Source organism: Urocampus carinirostris, chromosome 2 (genome assembly GCF_059441175.1).
Source record: "Urocampus carinirostris isolate Australia breed hairy pipefish chromosome 2, RoL_Ucar_1.0, whole genome shotgun sequence".
Lineage (NCBI taxonomy): Eukaryota > Metazoa > Chordata > Actinopteri > Syngnathiformes > Syngnathidae > Urocampus > Urocampus carinirostris.
Genome location: NC_142350.1, coordinates 37,694,328 through 37,711,785, shown reverse-complemented (window position 1 = coordinate 37,711,785; position 17,458 = coordinate 37,694,328). Strand labels below are relative to the sequence as shown.

The 17,458-nt window shown below is 39.0% G+C and overlaps 1 protein-coding gene across 1 annotated transcript; it reads left to right on the top strand.

Annotated features, from left to right (window-relative positions):
* The first annotated feature begins 26 nt into the window (after positions 1 to 26).
* On the top strand, positions 27 to 15,770 carry dcaf13 (ddb1 and cul4 associated factor 13). The gene is made up of 11 exons (XM_088326430.1): positions 27 to 381; positions 3,931 to 4,130; positions 4,217 to 4,324; positions 4,402 to 4,491; positions 4,587 to 4,742; positions 7,196 to 7,273; positions 7,357 to 7,439; positions 7,568 to 7,732; positions 7,842 to 7,977; positions 14,517 to 14,680; positions 15,102 to 15,770. Exons 1-11 carry the CDS (start codon positions 312 to 314, stop codon positions 15,187 to 15,189), a joined length of 1,338 nt encoding a protein of 445 aa, XP_088182556.1. The 5' UTR covers positions 27 to 311; the 3' UTR covers positions 15,190 to 15,770.
* Positions 15,771 to 17,458: the final 1,688 nt, after the last annotated feature.

Here is a 17,458-nt window from a genome sequence, read left to right as displayed (position 1 = left end):
ATAAATAGCCGATAAATACATTTCCAAAAGGTAACTGTGATGGGTAACGTAGTCATATCAAAAGAATAGGAAATGCTTAATATCAGGTAAATAATATTAAATAATGGGGAAAATGCGTTCAGTTTAGCCACAGGATATTATAACCACTGACGTAACCAAAAGCAGACGCAACGTCCTCCCACAATGCACCAGTGTTACCGTCAACGGATCCTTCCGAACCAACACATGGGCCTCAGTTGTAGTGATCGTTCATGTTGTTAATTTACAAATCCAAAGCTTGTGTATTTTAATTGTATTATCTGCGCATTAAGATGAAAGTAAAAGTCATCTCGAGGAACCCGGACGACTACGTTCGCGAGACCAAATTTGATATTCAGCGTGGTGAGTCAAAAGAATACTGTTAGGCTAGCTGCTGTGCTAGCTATTATTGATGGTAACACTGCAATTGTTAAGTTTTACTTTTGCACTGTTAAATTAGTTGGACACCTAATCGTTGTAAACGAACTGTACTGAAACACGTAGACTTCAACGAAGGTCTATTCGTGCAAAACCATAAGGACAGAAACACTAAGTTGTACGGTTTTCATACCTGTCAACCTGTACGGTTTTGCCGTACAAAGTCAAGTCAAGTCAAGTCATTTTTATTTGTATAGCCCTTAATCACAATTAGTCTCTAAGGGATTCACAAGTTATTACATATAAGATTAGGTTACTCGTATGCTATAGAGTAGAAGTGAGTTTTAAGCCTAGATTTAAACATTTCCACCGAGGTTGCAGATCGGATCTCAGGGGAAGGAGCATTCCACAACACCGGTGCCCGGATGGAGAACGCTCTCGAACCAGCGGAACACTTCTTGGCTCTTGGGATCACCAGGAGACCGGCGCTCTCGGAACGAAGGCTTCGGGCCGGGACATAGGGGGAGATCAGATCTGAAAGATATGAGGGGGAAAGTCCATGTATGATTTTGTATAGTAGTAGGAGAACCTTAAAATCGCATCTTAGGCTAACAGGGAGCCAATGCAGGTTAGCCAAAATTGGGGTGATGTGATCGTACTTTTTTGTCCTTGTTAAAAGCCTCGCTGCAGCATTTTGTACCAGCTGAAGACTCTTGAGTCTGGTCATCGGAAGACCGGAAAGTAGTGCATTACAGTAGTCGAGACGGGAGGTAACAAACGCATGAATTATGATTTCCGCATCCGACTGAGAAAGTATAGGACAAATTTTAGCAATGTTACGGAGATGGAAGAAAGCGGTTCTAGTAATTTTCTTCACATGTGTTTGAAAGGACAGATCAGGGTCGAAAATGACACCTAAATTTTTAAGTGAGTCACTCTGTGTGATGTGGCAATTGTCCAAGTTCACTACGGTTTTAGAGAATAAGTCACGGGACTTAGAAGGACCAATAACTAACATTTCAGTCTTTTCAGGGTTAAGACGCAGGAAATTGAGTGACATCCACTCTTTTCTCTCAGTGAGGCAGGCCTCCAAAGTTCCACAGTTTAGTGTGGCAGATTCCTCCATCGGGAGATAGAGTTGAGTGTCATCTGCGTAGCAATGGAAACTGATATTATACTTAGGAATAATATCACCTAGTGGAAGCATATAAACGCTGAAGAGAAGGGGGCCAAGCACTGAACCCTGCGGAACACCACAAGTAACACTAAATGGCTCAGATGTCAATTCGCCATATTTAACGCAGTGTGTCCTATCTGAGAGGTAGGATCTGAACCATAATAGGACGCTTCCTGAGAGACCAATCCATTTTTCCAACCGTTCTAGCAAGATAATATGGTCCACTGTGTCAAATGCAGCACTAAGGTCCAGCAGCAGCAAAAGTGATGATGTGCCCGAGTCCATTGCCCGTAGGAGATCATTGGTTACCTTAATCAGAGCTGTCTCAGTAGAGTGGTTAGCCCTGAATCCTGATTGCATTGATTCAAAGAGATTGTTCTCGGACATGAAATCATTCAGCTGCTGTGCCACTACTTTTTCAAGTATTTTAGAAAGAAACGGTAGGTTTGACACAGGTCTATAATTACATAAGTTTTCTGGATCTAGGTTGGGTCGTTTCAGTGTGGGTTTAATGACAGCGGACTTAAAAGCAGCTGGAACTACACCTGAGGCGAGTGATATGTTTAAAATATTTAGAACTGAAGGTGCAAGAACGCCAAAGAGACCTTTGATAAGTGAACCTGGAAGTGGGTCGAACTGGCAAGTCGTCGGTTTGGCCGTATTCACCATCTGTTTAAGATTTCCGAGTGACAGTTCACTAAAACGGGACAAAATACCTAGACAGCCACCATGTCGTGCATCTAGAGATTTGAGTGCTTTAGTATGTGTTGAATTAATACTGTCTTTAGCAATTTCTTCCTGTATGCTTTGGATCTTCTTAGTAAAGAAGACCATTATGTCGTGGGCAGAATGGGTGGAGCTATCTGGGATAGTCTGTTGCCTTGTTAGCGATGCTACAGTGTCGAAAAGGACCTTGGGATTGTTCTTTTGTGACACAATCACTTTCGAAAGGTAGGCTGATTTTGCAGAGGCCAGGGCCGCTTTATACTTCAACAAACTATCACACCAGATTTGATGGAAAACTTCAAGCTTGGTAGCGCGCCATTTTCTTTCAGATTTCCTGCATTCTCGTTTAAGGGATCTAGTTTCATCATTAAACCAAGGTGTGCGTCTTTTAGGTCGTGATTTATGCCGGATGGGCGCGTTTATTATGCATTTTAAGACATGTACGACGTACGAGAAAATCTGTACGGAAAAATGCAAATTTGTCAATGATGGATACCATCAGGTATACACCGACCATCACCAAACGGCAAATCAATCAAGTCAAACGAGTTCGCCGCGAGAGCCTCTTTCTCGGTATCGTTTTTTTTTTTCGTTGCAAACGAAGCGAGCGGTTTGATGAAGTGAAAGGAAGTCCGTCTCTTTTCAGAGAATCATCTTTTTTGGCTCAATTCAGCTCTCAAAAGGATCGCTTGCTTTGATGCATTATATTACGAAATATTATGTTGTATTAAAAAGTTTACTTCATTTTCCTCATGTTGAGGTTGTTTCTTTTTGAGTTTCCCATGCCCTCATGTAGGCTTTAGACCAGAGGATGGTGTAATAATAGTCTGTAATTAAAGTCTGTGATCTGCAATAACCCGTGCTGCCCTAAGGGATATACAAATAAAAATGAATTGACTTGACAAGTTAAGAAAAAGGGAAGTATAAAAGGAGAAAATGAAAAAAGACAGGTTTGTGGTAGTATATTACCCACAATCATTTAATGCAGAAAATGAATTAATAATTTGAATAAGAAAATGTATTATTCTACTTAATTATATTTGCATGTATTTTTTTCTTTCTACACTGAACGTCCAAGCTACTTAATTTTGGCACTTTTTTATAATAAACCATATTCATGTCGAGCAACTCAGTATCTCACAATAAAATGTTAATTAATAATATTTATGATATAATGAAACATATGTACAATACAACATGTTAAACTACATAAATAAACATGTTTGAAAAAAAATATGGTGTAAGATTATTTTGTATTTTGTAAGGGAAAATACAACATTTTGTAAGGGCATGGAACCGTGGAGGTTGACAGGTTTTGGTATTTTGTAGATTTCAGTTGAGGGGATATGACTTGACTTCATTATAAGATTTTAACGTGTGTTATGAATGCATCATGAAGTGGTGCAGATTATTCAAAATTAAATAAAATGTCCATCCATCTTCTGCGCCGTTTATCTTCATTAGCGTCGTGGGGGGTGCTGGAGCCCACCCCACCCACATTTGGGCACTGGGGAGGGGACACCCTGAAGTTGTTACACAGTTTGTTTATTACGTATTCCTGGTGCCTGTAAAATATCTTTTTTAAGACCAAAAAGAATTACATTGTTTGTTTGTGTCGCTGTTTCTTCCAGTTCCCAGAAACTATGACCCTGCACTCCATCCATTTGAAGTGTGCAGAGAATACACGCAGGCCCTCAATGCCACAAAACTGGATCGGGTGTTTGCAAAGCCCTTCATGGCGTCATTGGATGGACACAGAGATGGCGTGAACTGCATGGCCAAGCACACCAAAAGCCTCTCAACAATTTTGTCTGGCTCTTGTGACGGGGAGGTAAGGACTCTTTGAATACTTGTCTATTATTGTTTCATGTGCAATTGTGCGACAACACTCAAAAGGCTGTTTCATGGTATCCCTAGGTTAAAGTATGGAATCTTCCTAAACGTCAATGCATCCGCACATTTCAAGCCCATGAAGGATTTGTCCGTGGAATATCTGTTCGCTTTTGTGGAACGTCATTCTTTACAGTAACTCTTTTATTTGAGATGCACGATTGCGCAAAATGTTTCGAACTTCATTTTCAAGAAGTATATTCTTGTTACAGGTAGGAGACGACAAATCAATCAAACGATGGAAAATGGAGGCCCCAGGTTTTGGTGAAGAAGAGGAGCCAGTCAATACAATTCTGGGCAAGGTATGCTGAGTAGGAGCCTAGACTCTTCTATTTTACAAACGATAAATTGATGTCAGTAAAATGAATTTGACACTATAATTGCTTGTCCCTTGCAGACCGTTTTTACAGGACTTACTAATCATCAGAAAAAGGGTGTGTTTGCAACATGTGGCCAGCAGGTAGATATCTGGGATGAGCTGAGGAGCAGCCCCATCCGTTCTTTCAATTGGGGCGTCGATAGCGTCAGCTCTGTCCATTTCAACCCAGTAGAGGTAATGCAACACGTGGAACATTAGCATTTCCCACATTCCATCACGAATAAAAATCTTACAGTATTTACTTTATTACTTCCTGTAAGTCTTTGAATTTTTTTCATGACTGCCATAATGTTCAATTTCCTCGGAAATTGTTTTTAATGATTTTACATTCTGCGACTGCTAATTTAGCAGGTTAGTGGGATGGCTACAAACATAGAACAGTGACAACGTATATATTCATTCATAAACTGCCATTTCAGAAAAGAGTCAATGAGAAAGTTATAGTCTTGGGCATATCGGTGCTTATCCAATATTGCATTTGTGCCTTTTTACTTTCAAGCACTGTGAATACCAGACAAGATGATGCACCAAATACCACTAATTGGCCAGAAATTTGAAAGTGTGCCTTAAAATCAGATGCACCTTATATGCCGGAAATACAGCGGAGGATGTTAATTGTTGCTGAATGGGGAAAAATACAAAAGCGTAGAACTTCGACGGCATCACAGATGCCGACGTTCTAATGCTCGTTATTAAAGTTTTAGTTGTAACGCGTTCCCTACTAGCTGTCTAGCTCGCGAAAAAAGGGGGTGGGGCCTTTAGAGCAAGGGTGTCAAACTCATTTTAACTCGGGGGGCCATACGATAGAACAAACATTCTCTCTGGGGCTGGACTAGTAGATTAGAGAGAACGAAAAAAAAGAAGGAAATAAGAGGGAGAGAAAAGTAGTGAGGGTGGGACAAAGAGAGAGAGAAAAGATTGAGGGAAACAAAAGCGATAAAAAGAGAAAAGTGAGAGGGGTAAAGGGAGAAAGAACAAAATCCAAAGAGAATTAGAGAGAGGGAGGAGAAAGCAAGAGAGAAAATAGAGAGGGAAAATGAAGAGAGTGCAAAAGAAGGTAATAAGACACAGAAAGAGACAAACAGGAACAAAGAAAGAGAGACCGAGAGAGTGAAAGAGAGAAATATAGAATGAGAGAAAACAGGAAGAAGAGAGAGAGAAAGAAAAACAAGTACAGCATTTGTGAGAGGCATCTGGCTTTGGCATCATCAAGTGAATATATTTCAACCTGCAGCTCGTTTTTCTCTTGCGCTTCTCTGAGCGTCGTCTCGCGGGCCGGATTCAATCCCTAAGCGGGCCTGATCCGTCCTGTGGGCCGCCTGTTTGACACCCCTGCTTTAGAGTGAGGACACTGTGCTGTGTCAATTTATTAATTAATTTTAGTGGTGAAACCAGATGTCATAATGTCAATGTGTGTTCTACGAAATAAATCATTTGAATGCATTTATTTTCAATGCAAACCTAGCTCTCACTGTAGTTGTAATTCCATTCGCCTTATAGTCCAGTGCGCCTCATATGTATTGAATATATATCGCGAGGCTATGTTTGGGGGGGTCGCCTTATAATCCAGTGTGCCTTATAGTGCAGTAAATATTGTAAATTGACAGTCTTATTTATAGTTTTCTGCTACTGCACTTATAACTACATAACAGCTTGACGCAGTCCAAGGCTTAATGTAAACTATCTACACGCCACTTGATCTCACGGCAATCAAACTTTACGTTTTATGTGTGCCTCTACTTTTTCAGGCACTCAGTTTAAATTAATGATAAAAACAGATCCTGCCCATATTCCAAATAAGTATTTTAATATACCTTTGTGATTTATACTACCCGCAAAAACATAACTGATCTAAATATTTGTAACCGGTTCAAGGTGCACATTGTGTAGAGCTCTTTGTCCACAAAATCAATTGAACAGAGGGGGCTGTAATTTCTTTCAAAATGAAGAGTTGTCCTTGACCTTTTAAATGTTGTCCCGGGGAGGCATTTTTGGTTCATACAAAAACTAACACTGCATCAAGTTCTGAGGTTAAAAAAGTCATTGCTGTGTCAATTCCAATTATTACCACTATTAAACATTTTGAATGTAAGATGATGTGGAACTTAAAGTTCAGTCCGATTTTTTTTGCGTAATATAAAACATAGATTCAGATCCTTGCAAGGTTATTATGTGATTTGCTGTTGATTCACTCACAATTGTTTGTGATTGTTTACATGTTTGTCGTGTATGACATAGTACGTTAACATGCATGGCATATTCTGATATTTCATAAAATATGATTTTATCCATTTTATCACAATCTACAACGTAACATGTTTGTTTCATCCCAACTCCAAAAGAGTGTTCCAGTGCGACGTCTTGTGTGTTTACAAGTTGTCCTTGCATGTGGCTTGGCAGAATTGTGTTTTTACGCTATAAATGTTTGAATACAATGGTTGTATTCTTGCCATTTGGTATAAATTATTATTTTTTTTAAATGTGCGTGAAATGTTATTCTACACCACTTAGAGATGCATTCTTTTGAATGAAAGGTGCTTAACCAACACGTTGCATTTGATTTCAATTTTAAAATTGTATCGATTTAATACTGCTGTGATGATCACATGAATATTATCTTTTGTCAGACGGATCTTCTTGCAAGCTGTGTCTCTGACCGAAGCATTACCCTGTATGACATGAGAGAAGCGGTTTCGCTTAAAAAAGTAATAGTAAAGCTATTCTCTAATTGCCGTTTCATCATTATTTTTCTAACATGAACAAGAGTTTTTATATTTTCTGTCTGCAGGTTATAATGACGATGAGGAGCAACACATTGAGCTGGAATCCAATGGCGGCTTATTACTTTACAGCATGTAATGAAGACTATAAGTGAGTAAACTGACTTCAAGGCGGTTCTTAATCCATGCATTTATTTTATATGCCGGTTTTGTTTCATACATTCTTATCTTTAACCAATTCCTGCTCTAAATTGTATGTCCTTGTGTCCTTTGCTGCAGTCTTTACACATTTGACATGAGATATCTGAGGAAGCCGGTCTTGGTACACATGAATCACGTGTCTGCAGTCCTAGATGTTGACTATTCCCCAACGGGCAAAGAGTTTGTCTCCGCCAGTTTTGACAAGACCATCCGCATCTTTAACAAAGATGGTGCTCATAGTAGGTCCGTGCAGTGTTTATTTATCCTTTGTTACATGGTTTAATGACAAGTGGATGCATGTAGTTGGACTTGCTTCATTAAATCAATAATTTTGGTGTCCTTAATTAATCAGGGAGGTCTACCACACATCCCGTATGCAGCACGTCATCTGTGTAAAGTGGTCGGCTGATAACCGTTACGTTTTAAGTGGGTCGGATGAAATGAACATCCGGCTGTGGAAAGCAAACGCATCCGAGAAACTAGGCGTGGTAAGTACTATTTTTTTATCTTTGTCCTATTTCAGCTGTATCAGGACAGCTACTCAAAGTACAATGCATACTTTAACACTAGGGCTGAAAAATAGATCTTTTATGGAACATACTGGAAGTTTGTAAAAAAACTTAAAATAAAAACTATTTTTAAAACCAATTGGGCACAGAAATTGGTCAAAGGAGACACACGTTTATGAATAAGCTTCTGTCTGTTTTAGGGGACTGGCAAATAGAAAATGAATTAAAATCAGGTTAATATTTGTTATCCATGTAAACCATGCACAGGCTCATTAGCCGCAGTAGAACAGTACATAAAACAAATATTATATGCGATTTGTTTGAAGTACTTTCAGTGGTAAACTGCAAAGTCTATAATAGAAGATCTTGAAGATTTTCAACAGTTTGAAATTGTATTATTTACTTTTATAATACATTTGTCAGGCACTGTCTACCATAACTCTCAAGCTCTTTTATTGCAAAATGTACGTGTATCAAATGTACAACGCAGGTCATCAAAACTCTTATTGACTTTAATGTTACTTGACTCTTACAGGGGTGAGTTAGACTCAGTTTTGTTCTACTGTCCAAAGTGTTATTTAACCCCTTAATGTTCCAACAGCCCACTCGCAGGCCATCAGACTGTTAAGTAGCAAATACGTGTCTGTACGATGTCACCAGTCACTGAAATACGTCATGCCAAATATATTTGGAAAGCTCAAACTCTTGGGATCCAAGATATGTACTCATCATAGAAACATCACGATCAGTCTGAAACAAGATACCCCAAAACTATCAGTCTGGTATAGCTCACCAAAGACATCGCCTTGCAACCATCAAATTCAATGATGGTACGCAACCATGGCCTCCTTACAGCTTAGAGAGTTTAGTGAATCTAACCGTGTAAAATATTTACTCAAAACACACGATATAGCGACAGATATAAAAAAATTCCACCTAAAAGCATCTCTGCATCGATGGACGTTCCTTGTTGCTAGCTTTCTGTTTAGCCCCGTAATTCTTGTTAACAAATATATAGACTAGTAAAATTATTTTTTATTGACCGTTAGCCTCTGAACCTTTGATTGACAACTTTTTCGGCCAATTGCAGGTTTTCTTTCACGTTCACAGCCCGCATTAGCCTATAAAGGCCTGTATTGATAAGAATGACAAAGCCTCCATTACCTTTGAATAACTTCACCCGATAGTGACCGATCAAATGATGATTAACACATTGGTAAGCCAATTACATTCTAAATAAATCGGTATGATGATGTCCCTATTGTATTCAAATGAGACCCTGAAATTAGTGTGCGTATCACTACTAGTGATTAATTTTTTCACACCCCTTTTTACGCGCACAATAGTGAAAGACAGAAATGTGCACAATAGTGAGAGACAGAAAGACAATTCAAACGTTTACAACTTTTTCACAATGTCTAAAAAATTGGCCAAAGTAAAGTACACCTTCGTTAAGGTTTTAGTGTTGTAAACTGGTCATTTCCAAGTAGGGTCTTTTGAAAACGTCCAAAACCTACCTGTAGAAAAATGTGTAAAAGTGTTTAGTGTTTCAGATAGTGATCAAATTTGACAAGGTACCAGGTTAGGCTTCAAGCTTTAGTTTTACCTGTTTTCCTGCTAAATATGTACATGATACACCCATCTGTAGGCATTTAATTGCAAAAAACAAATTTGGTGACTTCCTCTTTCTGTATGTTCTAATGCAGATTATTTAATGTTAGTAGCACTTGCAGTGATTATTTCACTTGGGACAAAGTTCTCTGTGTTACCTTTTCCAAAAGAGACCAAAACACGTCCATATTCTCCAAATGGTTCAAGAACAGCATGCCATTTACGGCTTAAATTGTTTTTTTAGGCAAATTTTACAGGAATGTTAAGGGTTTGAATGGTTGTGTGTCACCAAGCTACCGCCATCATACATAAGGTCTGCCTTGCAAACTTTGCAAGTCTTATTTGTTGTATCCAGGCTAAAATGCTCCCAAACTTGAAGTTTTGGTACGCGTCCTTGATGTTAATCCTACCATTTCTGTATGTTTATTTTACCTGTTACTATTGTGCGTTAGTGACTGATATTCATGAAGAGATGCTTCTGTTGAAAAAAACTTGTCCGGCGAGTGGCAACACTAGTCGACAACAGAATTGAATGTTGACTATTTTCATTATCGAATGTTGTCGACAACATTGACTAATCGTCGCAGCCCTTTTTTTATACCAAGCAATTTATTCCTTCTCAAATGTCAGTCATGCCACAACCCGCTGATTCTTTACCCATTAAATAGTTGCACTTGATAGAGCACACACATTGGCTTTGTCAGGAAATGCCAAACATTCAGATTTAGGGCCAGATCACTCATTAGGTTAAATGAACCAGCGTGAGTATACTCCAAAAACATTTCACACACCCACCTTTGTCAAAACGTAAGACTGATAGAAAAAGGTCAGCATTGACATTAGCCAGTCAACTGTGTAATCATAAAAGCGGTTTCCTTTGTTTTGTTCAACTCCAATATTGTAAAAGAATATAAGCGCCGTTGATGCGTTTGAAAGTTCCGGGTTCCTTTGTCTCTGTTGTAATGATCAATGGAGTTCTGCTTCCATTTGTGGGAGTCATCTTTCATTTCAAATCAGTCATTTCTTCTTATTCTCTTAATGTTGCTACGGTTTTTACTTGGTGTTGTTTTACCGTCGCTGAGTAAGGAACGATTTATTTGCAAGTCTTGCACTTAAAGAGATCAGACGGGGCCTGCTCCTATCAGCAGTTTGAATTGTCCAATCACTTAAAGCGAAGCGCTTCCAACATAATGAAGCATTAACAATCAAGCTTTCGCGATGGTGTCTTTCATTATCAGGAAATACTGAAATGCTGAATCAAGGCATCAGGGATGACTTCTCTTTCACTTGCTGCGTTTTGCCTTTTTGTTTAAAAAGTTCAACATTCGATTTATTTTATTTTTTTTAATACGCAACGCTGTTTTACTGAAATATTGCATAAAAATGCACGTTAGGGCTTTAGTTTTGATGATTAATTAGAGAGATTTCTTTTGGCCTGGCTGCAGAATTGTTTGATTACTCCAAATTGTTGGTTCTCTTTATCCAATAAGGATGATTCAATTCACAATATTTCAACATTTGATTCGTAAACAGCAGGGATGCATTGAAATGTTGGCACTTTTGTGACAACATCACGTCTACTGTGAGGTTAACTGTGCAAGGCTAACTTTTATTTAGGGGTCTTTGTGTACAAGGCAGCTGCATCTTTTTCTCTTTCCACATGAGAAGGAAGGAGATGGATGCTGCCAAAATGGAAGTGTGACCAAGACATTATCTGTGTGTCTCTCTGGTTCTCGTTCGCTGCTGGCCACACAATGTAACACTGGAGAGCTAACTAACTACAGTTAGGGCACTTGTAATTCATAAGCTCGTATTTAGTGTGTGATGTTCCCTATGTTGATTGGCTGGAACTTAGCTATGTAAAATAATAATTTGAATTAACATTTTTAGTTTACTATAGCGACTATGCCAGTTTGACTATGGTAAACACCTCACCATCATCTTCATATGTTCCCCCCTTTCATGTTTTTTCGCCACTATTCATTGTACTGTCTATTTAAAGCTGAAAGACCCCAAAAATATATACTTTTTAAAGGAAACTGTTTTTCATCATAATGAGACTCTTAATTCAAAGTACTAAAGTAAAACAACTTTATTTTAAATCTTTCAGCAGTTTTACTTGATTTGTTGTTTTCTTAAGTTTGTATCGTATTGCGACCCTTTGGGCTGTTAAATACGTCATTTGTTTAAATAAAATAATAAGAAAAACACATGGACTCTCAGAGTAAAGCTGGAAAAGAAGATTCAGGATGCTACAGGAATAGTGATCTTGGGCCTGGGCCCAAACCTGGCCAGAAATTCGGCATAAAATGTCATTACGTCACAAGTTTTTTTTTTTTTTTTTTTTTGGAGGATCTGCACAGCATGCATTTACTTTTACCCAAGTAATTATTTAGACGACTGCATTTTACTTCTACTTGATTAATATTTTTATGTATTAACAGTACTTTTACTTCAGTGACACATGTTGATGCTGCAGTTCGGCGCCCAAGTTTTATTATTCAGATAACTGTCATAAATGACATGCTTACCGAACTATCAGTTAAAATTCAAAAAAGTTTTCATCATCTGTGTCATTGTAGAAGATGTGCCGTTTCTTCTTTCTAGCGCTACGTCCCTTGAGTCAGACATCATTTCTGCTGCCCGTGAATAGCTTTGGTGCCGATTAGTGTTCACTTGGGCCCCGATGCTTCAGGTTTACTTTGGTGCTGACTTAAAGCTCCGGGTTTACTTCAGGCTCGGTTTCTCAAATCAAGTTGATTGATCGGGTTCGGGCTTATATACACATGTGCCGGGTCGGGTCAGGCTGGACTTTTAAAGCCCGATCTTACCTCTATACCGGAATCTTCTCGGCATCAGTTACATAGCCTTTGTGACAAACGAAACGGCGCGGAATATCATCCGAGGGCATTGGACCCTACGAAGAACTGTTAACTGTACGCAGACGAAAACTTCATTGATAATGACATTCATTGATAATGTCACGTCACAAAATCATCAGGACTGGCCAAGATTGTTCTCCAAGCCACAGTCAAAGGGGGCATACGTTGAGGGAAAACAGAAAAAGACCTAGGCACTTAAGGGATCCGTTATCTCATAAACGTAGTTTGAAGAATCGTTTGCTTATATATTTGTAATACATAACTTGGGATGCCGTTTGAAGAAGAAGAGATGTTTGGCATCTGACTAATTTTTATGGAAGGTTGAATGACATCTTTGGGAAGGTAGATTGTCAGTTTGTTTTTATCACTTGTGAAGTGCCATTTACTGTAATTTCTGCACTGTAAGGCGCACCTAAAAGCCTTACATATTATCAAAAGAATACAGTGCGCCCTATATATGGATTAATATTGACGACTGTAGTCAGATGCCAACTCAATTTTTCCCGGTAGAAGTAATGCGCAATGCATGCTATAACCAATACAAGGTGTCAATCATCATTTGAATCGGCCACTATTGGCTAAAGTTATTCGCAGGTAAACAAGTCAGGTCCTTTTCCGCATTTACAGGCCCGTCTGGGCTGAAGCGGGCTAAAACAAAGCCTGCAATTGTCCGAAAAAGACGTGAATCACAAGTTAGGTTGGTCTGCGGCCTAGAGAAAATACATTTACTCGTCTGTTTATTTGCACGGTAATTATTGGGCTAAACACACAACTAGCGACAAGCAACGTCTATCAATGCAGAGATGCTTTTCGGCTTTTTTTTTTTTTTGTCATTATAGCTTGTTTTGCAGTATGTAAAAAATTTACACTGTTGGATTCACTACACTCACGGATGAAATGGGACCATGGTTGCATAATATCGAATATGATGGCTTCAGGACGACGTCTTTGGTGAGCTACCCGGAATTGATAGTTTTCGGGTCTCTTGTTTCAGACTGATCGTGATGTTCCTATGATGAGTACATATCTTGGATCCCAAGAGTTTGAGCTTTCCAAATATATTTGGCATGACTTATTTCAGTGACTGGTGACATCGTACAGCCAAAGTGTCTGTACGTGTCTGTGACGCATATTTGCTTCACAACAATCAGATGGTCCGCTGGCGGAATGTTCGGGGTTAATAAGTTTGACTGACCTATCTGTTATTTTGACATTCTTACTGTAGCGCATTATAGTCCGGTGCGCCTTATGTCTGAAAATATATGACAAAGGACTATTTTTTTAGGGGGGGGGTCGTATAGTGCAGAAAATACGGTACATTCCACAGTTGAGTCCCGCATGTGATGGTCGATGAGTCTCTTGATTCAGGCATTTGCCAATTTTCATCTTCACTTTTTAGTTGTCGCTCGCGGGGATTTACACCAGTTATGTCCTCTCCATGACTGAAATTCATCTTTGCTCACTACAGAAAATTTGAAACCAGGCCTTCAAATTTTGCAAAGGGGTATCCTTGGGGATTCCATTGTGGATTCTCTTCAAATGCACCAGTCTGTTTACATCCTGTCAGTTTAAAGCACTTAAATGATGTTCTTTTCTTTCTTAAATAAAAGCATTTCAAATCAGCAACTAATAATATATCAGTCAGGTATTATTTTGTATTATAGATTTTAAGCGAGTAAGTCCAAAACGTTTTCCATTTTTACAAATTATTTTTCTGTTTAATTTATTTAGATGTTGCCGGGGATTTTTTTTTTTTTTTTGCAAGCAGTACACATTTTCAGTTTCGGTCCCAAATGTTTATCTCATTCCATTCCCACTAAATCATATCCAAATTTTACAAATGTCAAGCAGACCTGTCCACTGTTTTGCAGTTTGCCACAGGATCAATTTGACATTTTTTCTTCCTTCAGTTGTTGTACATTCTATGTTTTCTACTTTAATGTTGTCTTTCCATTTGTTTTAATATCCAAGCTAATCTTGCTGTGCCTTTATACCTATTTACCAGTCTCCCACCATGTCTTGTAGCTTACGCCTCGAGAGAAGGCAGCCACCAACTACCGCGTGAAGCTGAGGGAGAAGTTCAAGGACTTCCCGCACATCAGACGTATTGCTCAACATCGCCATTTGCCTAAGGCCATCCACCACCAGACTAAGGAGATGCAGATAATGAAAGAAGCGCGACGCAGAAAGTGAGTTTTTAAAAAAAAATCTAATTTATTATTATTTTTTTTTTGCTATCCAATTCCATACAGCGGATTGTAGGCCTGATATAAAGTGTGGGTGATGGTGCCTTGGCCTGCTGCCAGGTGCTGCCTTTTGTTGTCTCACTCATCTAATGGAAAATCCCTCTAATGGGGCTTCCCCTCCCACGATGCCCTATGTTCTCACTTGTTCCGTATTTAGATAGGGCATTGATTGTCCCATTGCTTTCTGCTGAAACTGAACCAGACCACGCTGTCCTTGTTTTCCTCTATCAGTTTCCTCAGAGATCGAATATGAGTGAAAAATATGTTTGTGTGAAATCAATCTTTAGTTTGATCACCCCCAAATTTACTTCACCTAAGAGATCACAAGAAGTTTTTTCTCACTATTTCCATCTTTGTCTTTCAGGGAGATGAATGTCCTCAGGCACACTAAACCAGGAAGTGTGAAGGTGTTGTCTGAAAAAGAGAAACACATTGTCTCTGTGGTCCAATAAAATGTTTAGAAATAACACGGGCCTCAAGTACTCTGGATGCACATCACACACAGAAGGCGTGTGATTAGAAGCGTGATTTTGAGGAGTTATTTACAACTAAGGTGCAATCAGAGATCATCATGGCTGCTTTCTGACTTTACATTAATAAGTCATACCAGTGACATACTCTGATAGGAAGAACAATTCAATCTTCTGTTAAGTGCAAAACCCTGTAAGTCCTCCTTGCCATTTTCGGAACATAATCTAAATTCAAAGCTTATATCAGTAAATATTACATGTGTGTTTGGGTCAATTGGTCCAGATTTCTTACCATGTATGTTTGTGAATGAACAGAGACAAATTTATGATTTGTAACATTTTTGTTCATAAGCTTTGAAATGTTTTGAAATATTTGCTGCCTGACTTTTTTGCCATGTCAAAATTGTTTATTAGTTCCACAAGTAATGCATTTGATGGACGTAAGTCAAGACTCGTACTTTCATCGATCCGTTTTCCACAATGGTTGTCCTCTTTTGGAACAGACGTGAGATATACTTTTGGGTGTGTGAACAATAAATAAAGCATACTTCAAAAACAAGGAATATTTTTGTGTTTGTCTAAAAATGTTAGGTTGTTTGCTGTGTTTTGTTGAGTGGTCAGGAAATTGTAAAATGTGTAAATTACACATTTTAAATCTGCTTGTTGTTTCAGTACCCCTTGTTTTTTGTGGGTGTTGTGTTCCAAATAAGACATGCAGAAGTCAAAACCCACGAAATAGAAAAATGTGATTATCAAATCCTCAAACATTAAAATCAAAGAACAAAATCTGTTTACGGGGTCAAGCTTTAGAATTTGAAAAAAATACTTTGCTTTTTTTTTTTTTAACAAATAACATTTGTATTGTCAAATTATAATTCAAGACATATTGGCCTGGAGAAGGATGGGTGCCACCAGGCTGTGCTTTCCCAAGACAAACAGCAGGGAATTGTGCTCCTACGATCCTTGTGGTTAAGAGATTCAACCAACCAACCATTGCACTACAGTGGGACCTCGGTTATCGCAGTTAATGGGGACCAAAACCACCCGCGATATGTGAAAATCCGCGAAGTAGCGCCGCACCTTAAAAAAAAATATATATATTTTTTATTATTTTTTAGACCCGGTTAATGGGGCCCAAAACCAACCGCAAAAAGTAAAAATCTGCAAAGTAGCGACGCCCCTTAAAAAAAAAAAATTGAACCCACGCAGGAGCTTCCCACGACCTCAGAACTGTGCCGCACACGTGCTAACCACTGCGCCGCCGTGCTGGCCGGCATCAGCGCCGAGCCCCAGACCTACCCGGCGCACCCGACCTGCTTGGCTTGTGGCGGTGTCGTGCGTATCGCGCCGGAAAGTACTTGCGGGAGCGACCGAACGGCACCCGCGGTGCGGCGTAAGTATAAAAAATGTATTATTATTATTAATATTTTTTTTAATTATTATGTTTAGCCCCCCCGCGACCCTAATGAGGATAAGCGGTACGGCTAATGAGATGAGATGTTTTAGACCCAGTTAATGGGGACCAAACCACCCGCTACAAGTGAAAATCTGCGAGGTAGCGACGCCCTTCAAAAAAAAATAAATATATTTATATATTTTTTAAACTATTACAGGCCGCGAAGCTCTGAAGCCGTGAACGTCAAAGCGTGACGTAGCGAGGTGCCACTGTATAGCATTGAAATTGATTTCAGAACACTATCTCTACTTCGGATGACATTTCGTCTCGTAATGTATGTTTGTAGAGCTGTTTTACGTACATGTACAACTTAGACTTCAACGTTATGATTGAACAGGAAGATGCAGGCTTAAAAGGGGTGGGGTAACTGTTTAGCCAAACAGAATGCAGAACACAGAGCAGCAAAACCACGAAAAGTAAACCGCGCTACAGTGAGTGATTTACTGTATTATGTATTTGCAGGGTTACTTCTAAAATTTGATTAGTGTCATGAGCTGCTTCGTCGGCGCTTGATTTGAGCCACTTAATCTACCTGTTGTTTTACTTAGTGCTAATTTGCTTACAGGCCTTGTCAGGTAATATCTTCGATCCTCTTAATGCTGTCATTTAAATCGCATCAGCACAGCTACCTGAGCATGGCTGACGGCCAGCATGTGTAAAAGGGTTCTTGAAAATACATTCAAATTAATGAGTGTCACATATATGTGCAATATCATTAGGTCCTAATTCGCACCTTTTAAAACACGTGTGGGACAAATGTGGTCTTTGAGACAAAGCTGAGAGAAGCACAAGAGA

What these genes read in the sequence shown, in the direction of transcription:
- dcaf13 (XM_088326430.1), top strand. Translation starts at nt 312, where the DNA reads ATGAAAGTAAAAGTCATCTCGAGGAACCCGGACGACTACGTTCGCGAG. An exon ending in CTGGCTCTTGTGACGGGGAG is followed by an intron (nt 4,131 to 4,216) that starts GTAAGGACTCTT and finishes TGGTATCCCTAG; the next exon opens with GTTAAAGTATGGAATCTTCC. An exon ending in AAGCGGTTTCGCTTAAAAAA is followed by an intron (nt 7,274 to 7,356) that starts GTAATAGTAAAG and finishes TTCTGTCTGCAG; the next exon opens with GTTATAATGACGATGAGGAG.